Source organism: Erinaceus europaeus, chromosome 9, assembly GCF_950295315.1.
Source record: "Erinaceus europaeus chromosome 9, mEriEur2.1, whole genome shotgun sequence".
Classification (NCBI taxonomy): domain Eukaryota; kingdom Metazoa; phylum Chordata; class Mammalia; order Eulipotyphla; family Erinaceidae; genus Erinaceus; species Erinaceus europaeus.
The window spans coordinates 97,150,107-97,174,092 of record NC_080170.1 but is presented as its reverse complement, the minus strand read 5'-3'; the positions used below and the strand labels follow the sequence as shown (position 1 = coordinate 97,174,092).

The following is a 23,986-nucleotide window of genomic DNA, read 5'->3' as shown; positions in this document are numbered from 1 at the left end:
TAAAACATTCTAAAATAAAATTATAGACTTTCAGAATTGGTTTTGATACCCTTGTGTGTATGCACTTGAGTACAGAAAACAAACACAAGTGAGGGAAGGCAAGACTGGGGAAAAAGCAAGCAAACACAAAGCTTACCTGAAATAATCTGGTGAAAATATCAAATTCAAAAACTGAAATATAATCATTACAAGTTAAATCAATTGTTGACTTTAGAGCCATAGCTTCTAGTCCAGAGCTAATCTGGTGGACCTCATGAAGGCACTGTCTGAATACTTTCCATGGTACGATTGTTCTGTGAAAGAAAAAAACAAAAGGAGCAATTGAGTAATTGAATTAACTCTATTAAGTTAAGTTTTCTCATAGGAGTGAAATAAGTATGTCAATTAAAAGACAAACAGTTGAAAATATGGCTCATAATTCAAAAATTTCAATTGCTGGATTATTTTCCATTTGCAAAGAAATGTGAAGATACAAATCAATTTTTCTTTCAAATATTCCTCGCCTATCAAGATATTTCTAAACATGGATCTGAAATAAAGTCAGAATTCTGTGTGCCTAACTTTTTTATTTGTGTACAGAACATCAGTTAAATTTAAATCAAGTTCAATTATCTTTTATATCTTAAATTACTACAAAATGATAGGTTCCTATAGTAGGAATTATTTCAAAGTATAAAAGAATACCATTATTTATTAATATTTGATATTAAATATTTTATTTTAAATATTTAATTTAAATTACTTAAATATTTAAATTTAAATATAAATTTAATGGGCGGTAGCACAGAGGGTTAAGTGCACATGGTGCCAAGCGCAAAGACTGGAGACAAGTTTAAGTATCCTGGTTCGAACCCCCCGCTCCTCACCTGCTATGGGTCGCTTCACAAGTGGTGAAGCAGGTCTGCAGGTGTCTATCTTTCTCTGCTCTCTGTCTTCCCCTCCTCTCTAGATTTCTCTCTGTTCTATCCAACAATAACAACAGCAATATATATCCTTCCTTCAAAAAGGTTCAACTGGAAAGTCATCAAGACATTTTGACCAATCAACTCAATATTTTCTGCAGAAGTGAAAAGTATGTTATCAGAGGCACACCTTATTAAGTGCACATATTACAATGCACAAGGACTGGGGTTCAAGCCTCTGGTCCCACCTGCAGGGGAAGAGCTTCACAAGTGGTAAAATAGTGCTGCAGGTCTGTCTCTCACTCTCTATGCTTCTTCCCTTTCAATTTCTCTCTGTCCTATCAAATTAAAGATTAAAAAATTGTTAAACAGTAATAAAACTATGTTATCTAACATTTAATACTAATAAAACAGGAAACTGCAATATATTTTAACCAAATACACCAAATACACTGGCTGCTTAAACTTTTATGAAAAAATAAAATTTTTTTATCAGATTCTTGCTATTTTTATTTTTTATTACATAAGGTATGCCATACTCTGGTTTCTCTTCAGATAGCCTTTTATTAAAGATTTCTGTGGAGAAGAACAAATCTGAGTTTCAAGTCAATTTTTTGAGACCCTGTAATACCGAGGTCACACCTGAAAATAAAATAAATAAATAAATAAATAAATAAATAAATAATAGGGTATGCCAACCATTCTGTTAGGCTTGCTGTTACAAGGTTCAGTAGTTTAGAGGAGCACAGTATGGTATGAAATAAAAAGTCTCTTCCAAACTACCCAACATCAGATTCCACAACCGAAGCAAGCAAGAAGATAACACTCATTATACATTTCTCACTTGTTCTCTTTTCTGAAACTTTGTATGTCTATTCCTAAATAAGTAAAAGAAAGAAATCATCCATACTTAAAAAGTTTCTTGAGCTGTAGTTTTCACAACAGAACAGCACAAGGCTTACTGTACTGTCTTCTAACACTGTAGATATTTAAATTGAAGGGTTTCTTCTATAAGCACCCCTTATAAAATCACACAACAGAATAGATCAAACTTGGCCTGGCTTTAATCCATATCCAGTGTATCCTGTGTCATATCATGATAAATGTACAACTCATATTCATTTAACAGTTACCTAATCAAGGGCCTCCCAAACTTGAAATGTATATTTAACATTTTAACAACAAAGAATGGGGATACTAAACCCAAGCTACTCTGATTCAGTGAGACTGGGACTGTAGTTGACAACCTGAAGAGTTCTGCCAAGTTCCCAAGTAATGCTGCTGCAGCTGTAGGCCTGGGATCAACACTGGGAAGCAAGGAACCTATTATTTTGATCATCATCATCAATAATTGTGATGGCAAAGTATTATAAAGAACTATGATTATGGTAATGAAAGGTATCATCTCTGTCCTTAAGGGATGCATAGTTTCAGAGTAGAAATAAGACTTGCAGTGTTAAGAAAATATCTGAGTAAGTTGCTAGTTGAAAATCGGCAGAGTAAGGGCTGGAGGAATTCCAAAGAAGGAGTGGTCTGTGACAAGATGAATAAACGAGTAGTGAGACAAGTTTTCAACAGTATGCTATATTTATAAGAAATTCTAAGTATCATATGCCATTAAGAGAAAATATGTGATGCTGAATGCAACACAAAACTTTTCTCTATGTATGAAAAAAACAGGAAACCACAAAGAACCAAAAAGAAACACCACATTATACATCATTTAGAAGAAACACACGTCAGACTCTGATTAAGGTTAACAAAATGCTGATGTTTTCAAAGAACAAAAAAAACCTTTTGGTAATAACAGAAATTATTAACTCATTGTGAAATGTAAACATTCAAATTATATCCAACTTTATTAAAGTTGTCATGAACTTACTGCCTAAAAATACATAGTATTCTTTTTCAAATTCATATTTCAATTATTAATACAAAGAGCCATGAAAAATAACATTCAATTAAAAATTAAATAAGAAAAATTGATTTGAGGAGCCAGGTAGTGGTGTGCCTGGTTAAGTACACACATTACACATTGCACAAAGGACCCAGGTTCAAGTTTCCAGTCCCCATCTGTAGGGGAAAAGTTCATGAATGAGGAAGCAGGGCTGCAGGTATCTCTCTCTCTCTCTTTCCCTCTCTACTTACCCTTCACCTCTCAATTTTTCTGTCTTTATCCAATAATAAACAAATGAAATAATTTTTTAAAATTGATTTGATGTTGAAGCTTTCATGTTCAAATATAGAGAAAAAAATGTTTTTTGTCTAAAGTATTCAAAGTAAACTGAGCAACTTCTATGTATTATCATAAAAAATCCTTATTCTGGATCCCGGTTCGAACCCTGGCTCCCCACCTGCAGGGGAGTCACTTCACAGGCGGTGAAGCAGGTCTGCAGGTGTCTATCTTTCTCTCCTCCTCTCTGTCTTCCCCTCCTCTCTCCATTTCTCTCTGTCCTATCCAATAACGACAACAACAATAATAACTACAACAATAAAACAACAAGGGCAACAAAAGGGAATAAATAAATAAAATAAATATTTTTAAAAAATCCTTATTCTAGGAAAGCTATCAAAGGGAGGGGATTGGATACAGAGGTGGGAATTGTGTGGCACTATACCAGTCTTATCTTATGGTCTTGTCAATAAATAACAATTAAAAGAAATAAATCCTTATTCTAACAGTTAAGCTGCATGCAGATCATATTGCTTTCAATGATTTTGCATTGTAAATTAAAAAAACAGACAAACTAAGAAACTACAGTCTACTATGCCACTTGACAACAATTTACAAAGTGGCAACGTGCATTTCCACAGTAGTAATAGAAGTGAAATGTCCTCACACTTAATTGTGATAAATCTAAGATCCATGCAACCTTCACTGAAACCTTAAGTAAAGTAGCAGGGATAAACAAGTTTTGAGGTTAGGGAGGTAGCATAATAGTTACGCGAAGACTTTTATGCATGAAGTTCAATCCCCAGTAGTGTCTGGTTAAAAAAAAAAAAGTGGCACTTGAATAACTTATCTATGCAAGTATACAACAAATACCCTTTTTCAATCAGCAGAATCTAGTATCTACAAAGGGGTAAAGGTGAAGAAGGTATGGTGTAAAGAGAAGGAGCTCAGGATAACGAATAAAAGTAGGACATAATTTTGGCTCTAGTCAGGGAATCCTTGGATTCCCACATAGATATCATGAGCCTAGACCAATGGGCCCCTCTCTCCACCATCACTGGTCACTTTTGTCAGGAACCTCATCATAAACCCTCATGTCAGCCTTTGTGGCACCTTGCTCTGATGTAGAATAGTAATGGTCAGGATTGCCCCGCTCTGAGGGGAGGCTGGGACAGTCTACCCTGTCACTAAAAAAGACTGGTCCTGAAATGAGTACAACCTAAAATGCTCCTAGCTGTGACCATGAACTACGAGCTCAGACTGACAGGGATGCAGAGGTTACACAGGTTCCTCTGCTAAATATGAATAAATTTATAGGCCCTAGGTAAGAACGATGGGGTTAACAGTTAATGAGATATATATTTTTTCCTTATCTTTAGGAACTATACTCTGCCCTAATCCAGCTTTGTAGTCCTATTTTCACCTCAGACACCATGTTCCCAGACAATAGTCTTAGCCCACCTGCATGTTAGCTATTGGGCTCAAGCAAAAATGACTAAACCCTTGGGACCCTTGGAATAAATATATCTAAAATGGACTGCATAACTTCTTCCCAAACCAAGACCCTTAGTTCCATCTGCTCTATTTTTACCTTTTTATTAAAAATTATTAAATAAATCATTAATTATTATTAAAATTATTAAATAAATTATTCTGCTTTATATCTTACTGCTTTTCAGTCACCAAGTTGCAAACTCTACCATGATGCCATCCTGACTTCTCTGGGCAGACAACCTCATCAATATGTCCTGGAACCTCCACCTCCCCCAGAACCTATCCCACTAGGGAAAGACAGAGATAGGCTGGGGGTCTGGATTGAACTGCCAACATACATATTCAGCGGAGAAGCAATTACAGAAGCCATACCTTCCAACTTCTGCACCCCATGATGAATTTTGGTCCATACCCTGAGAGGGAGAGAATAGGAAAGCTTCTAATGGAAGGGATGGGATATGGAACTCTGGTAGTGGGGATTGTATGGAGTTGTACCCTCCTTATTCTACAATCTTGTTAATCATTATTAAATCACTAATACTAGGGAAAAAAAGATTTTAAGTGGTCATACTAGCAGGGGTGGGCAGTGGCACACCCAGCTGAGTTCACAAGGATAGCTTACTAGCTTAGTAAATCACCAAGTTTAAGTACTTTATTACCTGAATATATTACAGTGACATGAAATAGGTATATTTATCTTCAAGATAAAGATATTGAGAGTCTGAGGCTTAAAATAAATTGTATCGCCAAAAATGATCATCTAGAGGCTCAGAAGTGATGCAGTGAATAAAGTGTTGAACTCCAAACTATGCGGTCCCAAGTGAGGGCTCAGGCAATCTCATGTATCAAAGGGATAATCTCAGAAATTTGGTCCATACTTACAGAGGGGGGAAATATTACGGAAAAATGATTACAGAGCTCTGAAATCCAATTCCATCAGGACCCAGAGAGAGAGAAGAGGAAAAAGGAAAGACATACGGAAATAATAATAGATATAGATGTGACCGAAAATGGGAAAAAAGGCATGACCATGGAATAAATGGGTATATATATATGGAGAGAAATAATAGTCAACCCCTATCTGTGACCTTGGGAGAAACACTGCAATTTTCAACAGAAAGAATGGGGACACAGAACTCTAGTGGTAAGAACAGTGAAAAATTATACCCCTGTTATTTTGTAAAACTCTAAAAAAAAAAAAAATGCTCTGGTTGTCTCCCCAACCACTTAAGAAGAGTAAATAGATAAATCTTTAGAAAGAAAGATCATTTCTGTGCCAGATATTGTGCTTGTTTTAACATGTAAGTATAATTAAAGTTATAATCTAAAAAGTGGCAAGCCCTGAAAATTAAATTCTATTTTACACATGCTACAGTCATCCTAGACAAAGATGCATTTGCCATGGGAACTCTATGGCGTGAAGATCCTTGAGAACTGGTACCCTATAGTCATTGTTGTCCAAGACAAATGAGGCGTGCAATTTAAAACTATGTAATTAAACCGTGTCTACAGAAAACAATGAAGTGCTTCATAAGAAGGAGTCATGGAATTTGACTGTACTATCACTGGCCTATAACACAGGCAGTTTTTCCATGATTTAAAAAGTCATAATCTGTTTATAGAGTATCAGTTGAAAGTAGAACTTGAAAACAAAAGGCAACATTCTAATTGTTATCAGATAGGAGGTCTTGTTTTGTCTAGAAAAACACCAAGACTAATTTTTTTTTTTTTTAGTTTTCAAAATAGTGCTCTTTCTGATAACAGATCAACAAACACACAGGAAACAAAACTGAAAATGTGTTAACAGGTTAGAACTGACAAACCATCCATCCTACCAGGCTTTGTTTCCTCTGTGAAGATGGAGAAATATATGAGATGTTCTAACTTGAAAATCCTGTTGTTTCAAGACAAAAGTAAAAGAAAAGGAAGACAAAAACATATCAGGGGGTTGAAAGCCAAAAGATGGCGACAAGTTTTCATAAAACCACAAGTTCATAAAAACATGCATGTTTATTTTTTTTTTAATATTTCATTTATTTTATTTTAATGAGGGGGAGAGATACAAAGAGAGACAGACAAGCAGACAAACTAGAGCACTGTTCACCTCTGACTTATGGTGGTGCCAGAGACTCTTCCTCTGAATATCTGTATAAGGAACACCTTTTAAAATAACATGTGATTTCATTTTAAACTATTCTAAATAAACCTAAAATTAGGATGATTCTTGGGGCCAGAGAGACAACTTGCCAGGAAGGGTAACTGCACTGCCTCACATGAGAACCCAGGTTCAAGCCCAGCACCCACTGGATGTGCTACGGCAATGGAAAAATGTCTATCACTGTGGTCTCTCCCTTTCTGTACGTCTAAATGAAAGTGGTCCAAAGAAGTAAAATTATAAGTGTGCATATGCATGTCTCTGGCTCTGCCAAACAGAGAAGAGAGGAAAGAGGAGGAAGGGAGGGGAGAAAGAATAGAGAGGATAAAGGAAAAAGGAAAGAAAAGATAAGAGAGAAGTGAGAGAGAATAGAAAGGATAAAGGAGGAAAAGGAGAGGGAAGGGGGAGAGAAAGGGGAGTAAGGGGAGCAGGAAAGAGAATGAAAGAGAGAAAAGAGAGAGAGAAGACAGAATGGTACTATAAATCATTACACTACAACATTTTCCTAAGGACTTATGTTTACCTGTGTGGAAATGAAGGGTATATAGTATAAGAACATCTGAGGAATATAAATTATTTTAAAATTCTGTTTTGGAGCCATGTGGTAGTGTACTTTACAACAAGCAATGACCTGGGTTCAAACCCCTGCTCCCGGCTGCAAGGGGAAGTTAGCCTGTGGCAAAGCAGGGCTGTGAGTGTCTTTTTTTCTCTTTTAATTTTTTTTTTAAATTAGCTTTATTTATTGGGTAAAGACAGCCAGAAATTGAGGGCAGGGGGAGAAAGAGTGGGAGAGAGACAAAGAGACACCTGCAGCACTGCTGCACCACTCACAAAGCTTTCCCCCTCCAGGTGGGGGCCAGGGGCTCAAACCCAAGTCCACACGCATTATAACACGTGCGCTCAACCAGTTGTTCCAGTACCAAACCCGGTATATTTCTTATCAGCAGGAACAGTGGATTCATAATACAGGCACAGGGCAATAATCCTGACAGAAATTTAAAAATTTAATTTTTTATTGTTTCACTGATTAAAGAAAAACAGGCTGACTAGAACAAAAAATGAAAAAATATGAAACTCCTTTAAAAGACATGGTTTCATACAGGACAGATTTTTAAATAATATTATCTGAAAAACTATTTAATTTTTCATTGATTGAATTAATATTCAGAAAATATTGATGACCTCAGCAGATTATCTGAATTATGAATATACTTCATCATTTTTGCAGAGCTGAAAAGTAAACAAGCAAATAAACAGAATCCCTAACTACTCATTTTGCAAGATAAAGTCCAGAATAGGAGTCAGAATTTGACCAGGTGGGGAAAGCCAGGTGGTGGTGCACCTGGTTAAGCACAAACATTACATTACAGTGCACAAGGATGCAGGTTCAAGGCCCTGGTACTCACCTGCAGGGGGAAAGCTTCATGGGTGTTGACACAGTGATGCAGGTGTCTCTTTATCTTTCTCCAATAGTAAATAAATAATATTTTAAAAAGAAATATTTTTTAAAATGTCAAGTTTTAGAAGGTAAGTATTCTACATAAAAAAATAGCCTTAGAAACATCACTTATTTATTTTTTTTAGACAGAGATAGAGAGGGCAGAAGCAGACAGAGATTAAGAGAGACCACATCACTATCCAAGTGAGCTATTTTGCCATCCTAGAAACTTCACAATAAAATATTTCTGAACTCTACCTCCTAGCATGGTGATTATATATATAATTCATTATCAGAATTGATGCAGGGTCAGATATATTCATCTACCTATTCAAGTACACAGTAAAATTCAAGATAGCTATTTAGTGCATACCAAACAACTAACATACCTGCTCAGTGCACAGCAGAAAACCAGCACTGTTACTGAGCATAGCACATGTAGCCTATTAAAGTTTTGACTGTAAAACAGACTTAAAAAATTGTTTTTAAGTAAAATGAATTAGGTATGCATGCTGTGTTACTACATCTAATGAAACCCTGTAAGTTTTTGTCTAGTTTGATCTTTCAGTACTAGTATATGGGTCAGTGTTTTGTTTTGTTTTGTTACCTCCAGGGTTAGTGCTGGGGCTCAGTGCCTGCAGTATGAATCCACTGCTCCTGGAGGCCACTTTTTGCTTTTTGTTGCCCTTGTTGTTTATCGTTGCTGCTCTTGTTATTACTATTGTTGTTGTTGCTGTCATTGTCGTTGGCTAGGACAGAGAGAAATTGAGAGAGATGGGGAAGACAGAGGGGGGAGAGAAAGACAGACACTTGCAGACCTGCTTCATTTTGCCTGTGAAGCGACCTGCAGGTGGGGAGCTGGGGCTCAAACAGAGATCCTTAGGCTTGTCCTTGCACTGTCATTGTGTGCTTATCCCACTGCGCTAATGCCAGGCCCCCTCAGCTCCCTTTTTTAAGTTTCTCCTTCTGTAGCATCTATACTATCACACTCCCTAGGCTTTTTTGCCCCACTTCTCTGGAGATTCTGCTAATTCCTGAATTTTACTCTCTAAATAATTCATTTACCAGAGTTCTTCCAGGGTCACTTGTCCTCCTCTTCCCTGCACCAATGCCATGGCAAAAAAAATGATTATTTAATGAGGGGTGGCAGGACAGCTCACCTGGACAGTGCGCCGCTATGCTGCATGTAAGACTTAAGAGTCGAACCTGGGCGCTTACCACATTTAAAGGATGCTGTGGTGTCCCTCTCTGCCTCTCTCAAACTTAATGACTTCAAATAGCTTTTAGAGAATATAAGATCAAATATCTGGGGACCTGGCAGCCAAGATACTTGAACAGGTCTCAATAAAGACTGTAGTGAACTGAAGGAGAGCACATCTAAATCGGGTAGCTAGCACATAGGATCTAGTCAATTGTCACCCTCACAGAATTCAGATTAGAGCTCCGAATTTTCTCATATAATGCTTTGATGGAAATTCACAAATATCTACAGCCACTATTATTTTTAATTAAAATATTGTATGCATATTAAAATCTCTAGTACAGATAGTCCTTGCCTAGTGACCAGGCTCTGGTCCTGAAGTTCTGCCAAATAATGAATTGGTCTATAGACAAAGGATTACTCCTCCTTCTAGTAGTTGAGGTGCAGTGTACTGTACTGATAGTGGGTTTGTTAATCATCTTTAGATAGCTTACTATCACCTCTACATCACTTACAGTATTTTAAATAAACTGTTAAATGTTTATACAGCATTGTATTGTCGTAAAGAAAAGAAGAGACAGATTGCACCAAAGGATGCATCATAAAGCACAAATATATGGAAAAGAATGTTAGTATAGTGCACTCCAAACCACTGCGGGAATGAGACTGGAATGGAGGGAGGTGATGGGAAATGAGATGCTTGAAGTTGAGCAGAAGTGCTGACATTTCCCAAGCCCAAGTTCTCCTGCACCTAACAAACATGACTGGTCAGAGCGCTGGTTATATAAGAAGCCTTCGACAAAGCCAGTCACTCAATAAGGATGTGTTGTACTGTTTCAAAGTTTCAAATCAGATAAACTTCTAAAAGACACATGAGTGTGTCTACGTGAACATGACTGAAACTAAACTGAGCATACATATGCAAAATGAACTTATCTGACTGCCAAATCTGTATGCTATTTTCCCTGTTTCTGTAAATGGCCCCTTGTTGAAATCAGAGATTGAGTCATAACATTTAACTGATTTTTCTCTCATTTCATACATTTTAATTTTCAAGTACTGTTAATTTTATCTTCATATTCTCAAGTTCATATACTTCTTCTGTATGTAGATGTGTATATATGTACAGATATATTGGTTCAAATATAGAATTCATATCTTGTGTTATACAACATCCTCCTACTTGTCATTTTCGATGTCTCTCCTTTTTTTTTCTTTTTTAACAAATATTTTATTTATTTTATTTTTGAGAGAAATGCAGAGAGAGAGAGAGAGAGAGAAACACCAGAGCACTGCTCAGCTCTGGCTTATAGTGGTGCCGGTGATTGAACCTGGGACTTTGGAACCTCAAACAAGAGAGTCTCTTTGCATAACCATTATGCTATCTCCCCTGCCTTTTTTCTACTTTTTTTTAAGACAGAGGCAGAGTAACAAAGAGAGGAAGAGAGACCACAACATTGAAGTTTTCTTTTTTTAAAATAATTTTTAAAGTTGTTTTTCTTATTAACTTACTGAATAAAGGAAGATAAATCAAGAAGAAAGGGGGAAGATAAAGAGGGAGAAAGAGAGAGACAGACATCTGCAGTACTGCATCACCAATTATAAAGCTTTCTCCCTGCAGGTAGGGGGGAAATAAAAGCCCCCTGGGGCTTTAACCAAGGTCCCTGTGCACTGTAATGTGTGTGGTGTGTGCTTAATTGGGTATACATCATCTTGCCCCTCCTGAAGCTTTCTTCAATGTAATGGGGGTGAGGGGAAGCTCCAACCTAGGTAGTGTGCATGGCAAAGCAGCACACTATCCAAGGAACTATTTCACTGGTTCCAAGATAGACTTTTCCCTTTGTTATTTTCCCTTTTCTTTTAAATTAGAGCTCTGCTCAGCATTGACTTCTGCTGGTGAACCTAGGACCTCTGCAGCTCAAGGATTGAAACTCTTTTTACATAACCATTATGCTATCTCCCCAACCTTAATTTCTCTCCTCCTGATTTACCAATTTCTAAAGTATGCATGAGGTGTAGGGTACAACTATAGACCACAGAGGGATGTGCCAATCCTTCTAAGGAGAAGAAAATATCAAAATTCCACTTTCATTTTAATATAATTCCTTATTTTTATATATGACCTCTTTATATTATGAGGAAATATAGTCATAGATAGTACGAGTTATACACATATTAGTAGAAAACAGAATATACTTGAAAGTATTTAGTATAGCAAGGAATATATATATTCAAGTGACTTCGGAAACCAGAGCTCAAATTCATTATCTATAGTTAAGGAAGTGTGACCTATCTAAAATGCAAATGTGGCAACTTTTCTTCTTAAAGCCCAATAATGTCCTCAGGGTTGCCAAAGATAAAACAAAACTGAGCTTGGAAATAAAGAGTTTAGTGGCTCAGAAATGGGCAGAGCTTCGGAAACACAGTCCAGAAGAGAGCATAACAATGCCATGAACTTTGGTCCTTTGGGCAAGGCAATTGTGGTAAATAAATCATAAACTGCCACCCCTTATTCTAGTTTCAACAATGACAGGTGTTCTGGCTCTCTATATAAATTATCTACTGTGACACAAAAGAGTCATGTCCACATAGTAGCAGCACTAGTCACTACAGATTATTTAAAAAAAAAAAAAATTAAATTAAATCCTGGATTTTTTTCCACTTTGTCAACTCAGTTAAAATCTGACCAATCTCCAAACATATTCATGTTCCTAATGAACACAGGTTTCAAAAAAAAAAAAAAATCAGAACTCAAATCATGATGACTCCCTCCAGTGAGGTGAATGTCACATATTGAAGAACCCACTATGAAGTGAGAAGAAGAAAAAAAAAAGAAAGAAAAAAAGAAGCCACTTCCTTAGCCTGGAAGTTACTCTTTATCTTCTTCAGGAACTAAGCAGACACCAAAACAATTCAGTTCTACTAAAGCATTTCCCATGAATGACTGACCACTAGGCTTTGTATTACCATTAATTATAACACAGAAAAAACACCAGCTCCTCCAAGGAGACTAAGTGCTCCTCAGACAGCTCTGATAAATAATTGACTCACTAATATAAAATTTCTTAGTCACTCTCCTGAAAGGACAAAATGGATTTAAATATTTATCATCTTTAAATATGCTCTTAATGCCACCTTGAATACATATTGCTTAATGGCAGAAAACTGTGATTTGGCATTTAGCTTTTTGAATCTAGGAACTTGTTATAAAACAGGCGTGGAATATTACTTATTGATACAAATACACTCCCTCCTCCTTTTTTAACAAGCATATGAGAAGTCAGTTGAGTAATAGAACTAGGCACCAGGAGACAACTCACTTGGTCGGGCATATGCCTTATCATGCATGAAGGCTTTATACAACAATAGTGCAGCATGGCACTGAAGAATCTGCCCAGATGGTGCAGCAATGCCGTGGTACCTCTCTCTCACACATCTCTTTTTCCATCTGTCTCTCTCTGTATTAACTGAAAAGATGAAAAATATCAGCCCTGAAACAATGGAATCAAATAGATGCAATGCTCTGGCATAGTCAAATAAGTAATAGAAATACTAAATAGCAACGTTTGGAGTTTTATTTTTTTCTTTCTCTCTAGGTATCCACTTTAGTTTCCCTGTGAGTTCTTCATTTTTATTGTCCATCGCTGCTGCTGCTACTACTACTACTACTACTACTACTACTACTACTATCATCATCATCATTTCTATTTATTGGATATAGACAGCTGGAAATCAAGAGGGAAGGGGGAGAGAAAGAAGGAGAAAGACAGAGACACCTGCAGTCCTGCTTCTCCACTCACCCCCTGCAGGTTAGGACGGGAGATTCAACCCTGGGTCCTTACACATTGTAACATGTGCACTCAACCAGGTGTACCACCACCCTGGGCCCCATCACACTTAATTAAATGTCACTAAATTTCTTGGTGTTTTTTTTTTATCTCTAGGAAAACATCTAGATATTTCTTTACCTTCCCATTCATTGGGAAGGTAAAGATATTCTCCCTTGTTCTCATTAAAAGTGAAAGGAGAATGAATGAAGGAAACCAACTAAAGTCCACATCATTTCCCCAGGAAATCAAAGGTAGAAGCTATAATTAAATCATTTTTTCCATCACAGGCAGGTTCCTACGTTCTACCCTATTTTATGTAAACTTGCAAACAACTTTGAAAAAACTTTTTTTGGCTTTTGCTTTTATAGATTTCTTTTCTTTCTTTCTCTCTTTCTTTCTTTTCTTTTTTTTTTTTTTTTTTTTGTCTCCAGGGTTATTGCTGGGGCTCAGTGCCTGCACCATGAATCCACTGCTCCTGGAGGCCATTTTACCCCCCTTTTGTTGCCCTTGTTGTGGTTATTGTTATTGTTGATATCGTTTGTTGTTGGACAGGACAGAGAAATGGAGAGAGGAGGGGAAGACATTGAGGAGGAGAGAAAGACAGACACCTGCAGACCTGCTTCACCGCCTGTGAAGTGACTCTCCTGCAGGTGGGGAGCCAGGGGCTCGAACCGGGATAATTAGTCTGGTCCTTGGGCTTTGCGCCACGTGCGCTTAACCCGCTGCCACCGCCCCACCCCCGCTTTTATAGATTTCTATGGATCATGAGGCTTCCAACATAAACAGGTGACAATTATATTAATTGTAAAATTACTAATGAATATATTTATGAGGCTTTGAGCAAAATTAAATACACGCCATCAGTTAATCCACGACATACTGTTTACTATGTGCTGGACATTGTAACAGTAGGCACAGGCTTCTTTAATTTTCACTACAACGCCCAACATGGGTTATCATTCACATTTGCTGGATGAGGAAGCTGATGAGGAGAAAACTAGCTTACAATGCTAGTGCTAGTCAGAACCGGAATACACAGCATACCTGCATGGTTACCCCAAGCATGCAGCACACCAATCGGGCAGACAAACTGTCTCCTGTACTTTCCTCTGCTGCTCAATTCATCTGATTTTAGTAAGCAAAAAATTCATAACGGTCTAAACACTCTGCTGAGCTACTTCAGAAAATACAAAGATGAACCATTCAGCTCGATATTATGGAATTTATCATCTAATGGGAGGGAAGTCAGATAACCAGATAAAGCAATCTTAATTAAAAAAATGAAAAGAATAAATATAGTGGATAAGGAAGAGCTTAGAGAAGTTTAAGGAGTAAGATCATGTAATAATAAAAGGGAGAGATAAGCTCTGAAGGATTAGTAAAATTTTATAAAAAGAGATTACAAAATCTTCAAGTGTAAGGGGCACATGAACATAGACCAGAGAAATGTTATTGCTGCAGGGTCAGGAAAGAACCAAATAGGCCAATACGACTGAGGAATCAGAAATGGTAAAAAAAAAAAAAAGAGAGAACTTAAATGCTAGAATATCTATCACAAACCCACCCAACAATTACTGCATATATATTTCATGTACATTAAATAAAGGCCTCACTCAATAACCACTCAGAGACTAATTTGTAAAGATGATATTGTTATCTCAGGTTCAATCTCCAGCACCACCATATGCCAGAACAAAGCAGTTTTCTGGTCTCTTTCTCTCCCTTCCCCACCCCTTGTATCTCTCTCACTGAGATAAATAAAATATGGGGGGGGGGCATGGAATGGAGTAAGCATATATGAAAACAAAAAGCAAAGAATTTTATAATGTTTAATATCTGTTTTGTACTCATTTTAGAAAAGTCAACAAGGAGATTACCCACGAGCAACAAAAACTCACAGAGTAAACATACATACAATGATATAAAGATACATAAAAATGACAAACATAAAAGCATGGGGTAATTAAATTTAGACAGGTGGGAGGGTGTATATAAGTGAGTACAGTTCAGACCACTGGTGTTAAAATTCCAGACCGAAAATAAATAAATATGCAAACTTGGAGAACTCTCCAGGAGTTGATTAAAATCAATGTGTACAAAATACTGCCAGTGAAAAATGGATATCTTCCATCCATGAGTCCATCCAAGCATTAGTTATCATTTTTATTCATGATGTAATAATGATCAGCAAGATCATGGGAATAAAAAGGGTACAATTCCATAAAATCCCCACCGACAGAATTTCACACCCCAACCCCTCCACTGAAAGGTTCCTTATTCTTTATCCCTCTGGGAACATGGACCAAAGATCTTTATAGGGTGAGGTCAGAGGTCTGGCTTCTGTAATGGCTTCCCCATTGGACATGGGCATTGATAGTTAACATTTCTTAGTGTCTACACGTTTCAGAAAATGTTCCAGGTTGTGAGAAACAAAACAATAAGGTATGGGCCCTTCCTTTAAGGAAATGTAAACAAGCCAGCAGGTTGTTAACAGTGCAGTGGGAAAGATGTGAGCACAAGTACCTGGAAGCACCGAGTAGAATATCCACCTGACATTAGGACAGGCAGGGAACGTTTGCAAAGTGGTAACACTAGGTAGGATATGGAAGACTAATTTCCAAGGCAGAGGGTGAAATACGGAGAAACAAACAGACTGACAAGCAGTACATTAGGAGAGAGTGTTTGTTCTAAGGGTGAACTAGTATAAGACAATGAAGCTAGGAAAAAGAAAAAAAAAAAAAAAAAAGGGCCCTAAAGTTGCCTTTAGATTTTTTGACTTTAACCTGGAATCAGCAAGTATTCATAGAGGTACTTTAGGCAAATACTTACAATGATTGGTTGTGTTTTCTACAGAACTCAGTGGTTGTTATTAAAATCAGAGAGACTAGGGAGACTGGGCAGTGGCACACCTGGTTGAGTGCCTATGTTACAATGCTCAAGGATCTGAGTTCAAGTTCCTAGCCCCCACTTGCAGGGGAAAAGCTTTGTGAGTGGTAAACAATGCTGCAGGTCTCTCTCTCTCTCTCTCTTACTCACTCTCTCTCTCTCTCCCTCCCTATCTCCCCTTTCTCTATCAATTTATCTATCTCTATTAAATAAACTTAAAAGTAAATATATGGAGACTAACCAGGAAGCTGCTTCAATAGTTCAAGGGAATTTTTAATTCACATTAGAAACTGAATAATAAAAAAAAAAAGTAAAGCTGGGGTGGATAAGATACACATAAGACATATGAACTTGTGGTCCAGGATATGGCATAGTGGATAAAATATTGGATTCTCAAGCATGAGGTCCTGAGTTCAATCCGTGGCAGCACATGTACCAGAGTGATAACTGGTTCTATCTCTCTCTCCTCCTGTCTTTCTCATTAATAAACCAAATTTTTTTTAAAAAAGACACATGAACTCAAAAGGGTAAATCCACAGTTCTTATTGAGTGATAATTTGGTTGGAAATTCCTATCTAAATCTCAATATCAAGTGTTCAGTATAAGTACAAAAAGAACTGTCACTTGATTTGCTTAAGACAAAATTGTTGGGCCTGGGTGGTGGTGCACCTGGTTGAGCATACATGTAGCAATGTGCAATGACCTGGGTTCAAGCCCCCAGTCCCCACCTACAGGGGGAAAGCTTTGCAAGTGGTGAAGCAGTGTTGCAGGTGTCTCTCTGTCTCTCTTCCATATCTATCTCCCACTTCCCTCTCAATTTCTGGCTGTCTCTATCCAATAAATAAATAAAGATATTAAAAAAGACAAAATTGTTACCCCTAGTCCTATCACATTAATTAATACTTCTGTAACATTTTTCTGAGCTACAAACTTAAAATTTCTTGAATTTAAACTACTGAGTGCTGGATGTGAAAATTCAGTGTGATGGGGCTGGGTGGTGGCGCACCTGGTTGAGCACACATATTACAGTGCACAAAGACCTGGGTTCAAGCCCCCGGTCCCCACCTGCAGGGGGAAAGCTTTGCGAGTGGTGAAGCAGTGCTGCAGGTGTCTCTCTGTCTCTCTCCCTGTCTATCTCCCCTCTTCCTCTCAATCTCTGGCTGTCTCTATCCAATAAATAAATAAATATAATTTAAAAAATTTAAAAAAATAAAATTCAGCAAATTCAGCGTGATATTGGTCTTATTTAATGGAATGCATTTAGAGATTTATTTAATGTGACTTCTCTTTTCTCACATATATCTGTTCTCTCCTACACAGCAGACTAAGAAAGTAAAGGCAGGCTTCAACTAGAACAACATTCAATGAGTCTGCATAGAAGCAACAAAATACCGAATTTCAAACCAGTTTAGCAGTTTAGCAGGACACGTGTTATGTTATTGATCCCTTTGGGGCTGCAAGCAGGCAGAGCCTTTGGGAGATGAACATGGGCCATGAGCAATGAGGTTGACCTCATTTGCCATGACTTCAAACACATGGAGAAACAGAGAGATTAAGCATTTGGCACATGACATCCAGTAACTTTTGTCTGTTGCCTTTTTTTCTTTTCTTTTTTTTTAATTGTTACCAGAGTTATTGCTGGGACTTTGTGCCTACACAATGCTTGTGGTAGCCATGTTTCCCCTTAAGTCAGAGGAAAGTTGAGAGGGGGCTGGAGAGAGAAACAGATAGATACCTGCAGTACTTGCTTCACTGGGTTGTAAAGTATTCCCCCTGCAGTTGGGGAGCAGAGGCTCAAACCTGTGTCCTGAAGCATGGTAGCTTGTGCACTTAACCAGATGGGCCACCACCTGGCACCAACTGTTGCCTATATTTATGAGGTCTGACACCTAAAATTGCCTTTAACACTTACACAGTGTCTTTTGAACAATGTGTGTTCCCTCAATATTAATTCAATTTTAATTTTTTATTCTTATTGACAGTTCCTGTAGTTGGGATTCTAAAAGTCACAATAAACTTGAACTGGGTGTGGTATACTGAACCAATGCAAACAACTCAAGAGAGTGAGGAAAAGTTAACCAAAGCAAAGGACTCTAGGGATGAGGGGAAGAAATGAGGGTAAAGAGGATGTTGGGGACCTGGGACACAATGGCAGAGAAGTACCTAAGCTGGGAGGATGGGGGGCTGGGATGTGTATAAACTTGTCATGGAAAGATGAGATACTGTATCCATGTGTCAACAACTATCCCATTTTATAAAGGGCTATACCCCCAATAAAATGATTTGGAAGAGGGGGTAAGTTACAGTAATAATTCCTAACCTATTTATTTATTAATTTATTTATGAAAATCATAATCTGGCAGTATTTAGAACTACTCAATAGTTTTTGAAAACAGTACCTCTTACAAGTATGATGACTGGGCTAAATTAAAAGCAAGTATGCTCACTACTCTTTAGTGAGTAGTGAGATAAACAACAGAAATGCTTCTACTTCAGAAGGTATACAAAATATACACTAGCATTTCAGCATGAGGAAAATAAAATAATTCAACCTTTTGACAGGCTACATCATTCATTTGTTCATCCATTCAATTAAATATTGTGGACGTGTAAGGTGAAAACATACAAAGAATATAATAGTGTTTTCTCCAATGATCTAATAAAAGAATCATGAATTTTGATGACCACAGAAATATGTCTGAGCTCCAGAAGGACCTTTAAATTCAGTTCTTATCACCCAAATAAAATGTTATGCTTAGACTTTTTTTTTTCTTTTTCCTTTTTTAAACCACAGCACTCTCAGCTCAAGTTTATGGTAGTATGGGGGATTAAACCTGGGACTTTGGAGCCTCAGGCATGAGAGTGTCTTTGCATAACTATTATGCTATCTACTCCCCACCCCCAAATAAATTACTAAAGACAAATTAAGCAGCCTTCTTAGGGGCTGGTGGTGGCACACTGGGTTGAACGCACATGTTACAAAGTGCAAAGACCAGAGTTTGAGCAACCTCCCCCACTCTTCCCATCCCCACCTTCTAGGCAAAAGTTCTGTGAGTGGTGAAGGAGTGTTGCAGGTCTTTTAGTCTCCCTCCCTCTCTATTACCTCCTTCCCTCTCAATTCTGGTTGCCTCTATCCAATAAATAAATAAAGATAATTTTTAAAAGAAACGAAGTGGACTTCTTAAATATGTGAAGACAAAGGTACAGGGTTTAGGAGGTAGGAAGAATATTTAATGGGTATTTCGAAAACCCTCCTCCATTAGATTTAGTGATGATTTCACTGGTATAATAATTGAATAGAAAGTTCAGTCCCTTGATGGCTACTGTTATAAATAAGAAGAAATAAAGATGTCCTAAATTCATAATTCTTTGTGACTTTACAGTGCCAATAAAACAAACTTCTCTCCTGAAAACCATATGAGTAATCATCCCATTTTTACTGACCTTCTGACAAGCACCAATTTTATAACTCACCAGAATTTTCAGCTATCAGAAAGAAATACCACAATTTGTCCTATAGGTGTTATTAAAATTTAAGATAAAGTTTATTTTGAAGGTCGCCACCTGTTTTCACTGTTTTTACTGTGCATATATGAGCTACAAGAAGATGCTTAGTTCTTACTCCTAGAGCAGGGCAATTGATTTCTGCTTTCTGACTATTACAGACATTTAACTATCATACTATTGACTGCTATTCTAATTCAAATGAGGGTGAACCTTACCCCCCTAACCCCCCCACACCACAACTCCTCACCACTTGGAGCTATGAATCCCAGTGACAACAACAAATATGTATTTCATAGATGTTTCATTGCTTGGTGTTAGTATATTCTAATCATGGAGGAAGCTATAGATAAAAACAGCAATTCCAAAATGAGAATCTCAGCTGTATTCTCGCCTTTAGGTTCCTGATTATTAAATAACTTGTTCTGCTTTCTATCCTTTTTTTTTTTTTTTTTTTAACCAGAGCACTGTTCAGCTCTGGCTTATGGTGGTGAGGGGGATTGAACCTGGGAATATAATGTTTGCACAAAAGACTTTCATGCCTGAGGCTCCCAGGTATAGTTAATCCCTGGCAAGACCATAAACCAGAAAATAGTGATATTGTATAAAAGGGAGGAAACATCAAAATAACAACAGAAAAATTCTCAGAGAAATAAAAAAAAAAAGGGTAAAGCCTAGTGTTATATTTAGTTCAATAGCATCACAGGACTAAAACCTCAAAGTGTATATCAATATATTACATTTCATCTCATCAGTTAATCTTTTCATCTGGTAACTACAGAAGAAAGCAACCCAAGCCTAAGTTAATCACTCCCCCTAATGTTCAACTGGGCTTCTGCCTACATTCAATGGCATCTTGTGGGTGGCTTCCTCCCTCATCAAAGCGGAATGGTTATGAAAGTAGTAGCTTGCTTAACTACTCAGCTCTTGATGCTCATACAGAAAATTTTCTAACAAAACGTTTACAAATTTGTGTAAGCCAATGTTGGTTTCAGACATTAGGTTTTTATTATTTATCAAATTCACCTGAGTTTATGTCTAGGTAAGAAGCAGCTGGAGGCAAACATTTTTTTTTATGATACAACACTGTGGTAATATCATCCTCACTTCTACATCTTGTTTATACAGGTATATCCTCCTGCAATAATAACAGTAAGCCTGAACTGGGGTGGCAACTTGAGGTTTCTTAAATGTCTCCTTCTCTGAGAAGCAGTCTCTAAAATCCTAAATCAATGCTCCTCTCTCTGAAAAGTGGCAGAACAACTTATAGTATTTTTCTGCCCCGTGTTGTACTTTTGTATCTTAATTTATGTACTAAACTGTTAAACTGCTTAGCTTCTGTAGAAGAGCCAAAACCTTCCACTCCCCAAAGCATGTCATTGGAAACAATGTTGATTCCATGGGAGGGACCCTAAGGGCAGAATGGAGATTACCTCTGAAAGATAATGGCTCTTCTTAGGCAAGATACTAAGTGAAGAAAATAGGAATTTAAATCCACATACCTTTCTTTTACTGTGCCCTTTTTTTTGGGGGGGGGGGCTTTCTTTTAAAAAAAAAACTTGCTTATTTTTAATGAAAGATATGGAGATGGAGAGAGAGAGAGAGAGACCAACCGACCGAGACCCCACAGCACTGATCAGCTCTACTTTATGGTGGTACTGAGAATTGAACCTGGGACCTCAGAGCTTCTATCATGGAAGTCTTTTGAATAACCAGTATACTGTCTTCTCAGCCCTTTCAGGAAGCTCTTAATTAACCTTCCCTTATTCCTCCCAAAGTTTTTTGCATTAGCTACACTATTTAAATATGAAGGTGATTTACACAGATTTACTGGGTTTCTCTCATGTATATAGTAGATACACAGGTTGTTAATAAATTTCTCTTTACTTTTCTTCATGAATCTGCTCCATGCTTGTTTAATTATTTATCCAACCTCAGAAGAATACAAAAGGTCACAGGATAATTTATTTTATGTCAGGATACTTTCATGTATGGAGATTCTATTTTACATAAGTGTGGTGTGTGAGTGTGTGTGTGTGTGTGTGTGTGTGTGTGTGTGTGTGTGTGTGTGTGTGTGTGTGTGTGTGTGTGTGTAATTGCCACCAGGGTTACTGCTAGGGTTTCATGCTAGCAGTATGAATCCACTGCTCTCAGCAGCCATTTTTCTTATCATCTTTTATTTTTTATTAGATAGAAATTAAATATGGAAGGGGGAGGTAAAGAGGGAAAGAAAGACAGAGAGAGAGATGCCTACAGAACTGCTTCACCACTTGTGAAGCTTCCCCTCCCACACACACACACAGGTATGGAGAGGGACTCAAACCTGGATCCTTATATGCGTTAATGTGTGCACTCAGCCAGGTGGTATGTCATAGCCAAGCCACAAATGCTTCTAAGAGGAAACTAATAAACTCAATGAATGATCACTAATAATTAATTGAATGTTGTATTTATTGATATTAAATGTATTGATATTTATTTTATAGCAAGAATACTCAATTATTGAGGTATATATTTAAACAGGGAAAACACATCAAAAATACTCCAGTACCTTTTCCAAATACCATATCATAAGTAATACATATACCATATAAAAGTGAAAACAGGGCCAGTCATTCAAAGATCAATCCAAATTAAAAATGATTTTTACTTACTTGTCTCCAAAAAACTTTCTCCAGAATTCAGCAGCATCTGCTTTTGTGATACGAAAGTTATCTCCCTGGAATTGGCCATTGGGAAAGATTGCTTTGATTTCTGCCAGCATGTGACTGAAGATTAGGGATAGCTTTGTGAGATTTCTTCTGTAAAGAGACAAAGGGGGAAGATTAAGAGAAAAAAAATGTGTGTGTATTTTAATGAGAATATATATATTATGAAAAAATAAAATCATGCACATCACCAATCGACATTTTGGTAATTGGTCACAATTAACCAATAACCCTAAAAATAATGTCCATAAAAACTGCACATTTGGGGACTTTGTGGTGACACCAGTAGAACACGCATGTTACCACGCTCAAGAACTTGAGTTCAAGCCCCCTGCAGGGAGGAAGCTTCATAAGCAGTTCAGCAGTGCTGTGTCCCCTCTCTCCTTCTCTATCTCCTTTCACAATTTCTTTGTCTCTGTACTAAATAAATATACAAATAAAGAAATAGAGAAATAATTTCAACTGCACATTTTACAGGTTTTCATCTTTTTATTTACCTATATGTTTATTTAAAATAAATACAACCAAGATGAACTACATGAGCTTATTAATGCCAAGAGGATATGTAAAAATCATGATTAAATATATAAATGCTAAACATAACCGGAGACAAATATAATTATTTCTACCTGGAGAAGTCAAGAAAGGGGAGAACTAAAAGGAGCATCTAGGATGATATGTAGCTATTTGACAAAAAAAAAAAAAAAAAAAAAAAAAAAGGCCTGGGGTGAGACAGGGAAGAAGGGTAGAAGGAGATACTCTGGGTAGTCAGAGCTACTGACAGAACCTCGGTGTATAATGTGACGAGCAAGGTGCAGAAGATTAATGAAGGAAACAGCAGGAGTTTGAATAAGAATATTTGCTTGGGACAAGACAAATGCAACAAATAACCAAATTTTGGTCAAATATATTTGCCATCCCTAATGAGTTGTCAGTTATTAATGACAAGTCCCAGATAAGCTTCTTTAACAAGTTCGGAACAGTTCTAACACTCCTCCCCTCACCCCATATAAGCTACTGCTATATGGAACTGGAAACCAAAATAGATTAAAATGATAAGACATGAACAAAGCTCTGTTTCAAGATGAACATGTTACCATATTGTAAACATTATTTGTAACAGAGGGAAAAGCAGGTGTCATTATTTTAATAACCATGTTAAGTCCTGGGAATTCTGACATGAGTCATACTTCAAAGTATTACTATCATTTCACATTTATAATATTATGCTTTCATTAATTAGACAACAACTGACAGTGCTTAGATATTGAAGAAGCGATCAAAATACAAACAAGCTTTCCGAGTTTGAACTAATCTTGTTTATAAATCTCTCTAACCCAAATCGTCATAAGTCAGTGGGTATGTCATTTCTCTTTTTCATTTTGAAAGGTCAGGTGCTCTTGGGTGTGGAGTAAGGGGTGGTGGAAGACAAAGACTATTTATTGCATTAGGCTTGAAAGTAAATACTGAGGACAATTAATTTAACAAAGCAATCAAATCTGCAATGATTATGAAACATATATTTCAACAGGCTTTTGACACTGAAAGACATGGATGGTTCTTTGCCTCATTTGTACTCCTATAGCTGAATTTAATAGCCTTCAAGTAGCAAGCAAAAGACTACTTTTTCTAAAATATTTACCATTTCCTATATAAAAGGAATACAGTAGGAGCCAGGTGTTGGTGCACCTGGTT

The 23,986-nt window shown here is 37.1% G+C and overlaps 1 protein-coding gene across 6 annotated transcripts in view; it reads right to left on the bottom strand.

Annotated features, from left to right (window-relative positions):
- The window catches only part of CBLB (Cbl proto-oncogene B), a 242,330-nt gene that overhangs the window by 110,643 nt on the left and 107,701 nt on the right, over positions 1 to 23,986 (bottom strand). For all 6 annotated transcript variants that reach the window (XM_060198429.1, XM_060198431.1, XM_060198428.1 and 3 more), the window contains 2 exons: positions 22,238 to 22,384; positions 137 to 293 (listed from right to left, as the gene is read on the bottom strand). In XM_060198429.1, coding sequence (XP_060054412.1) covers positions 137 to 293; positions 22,238 to 22,384 — 304 coding nt within the window. The remainder of the gene's footprint in view (positions 1 to 136; positions 294 to 22,237; positions 22,385 to 23,986) is intronic.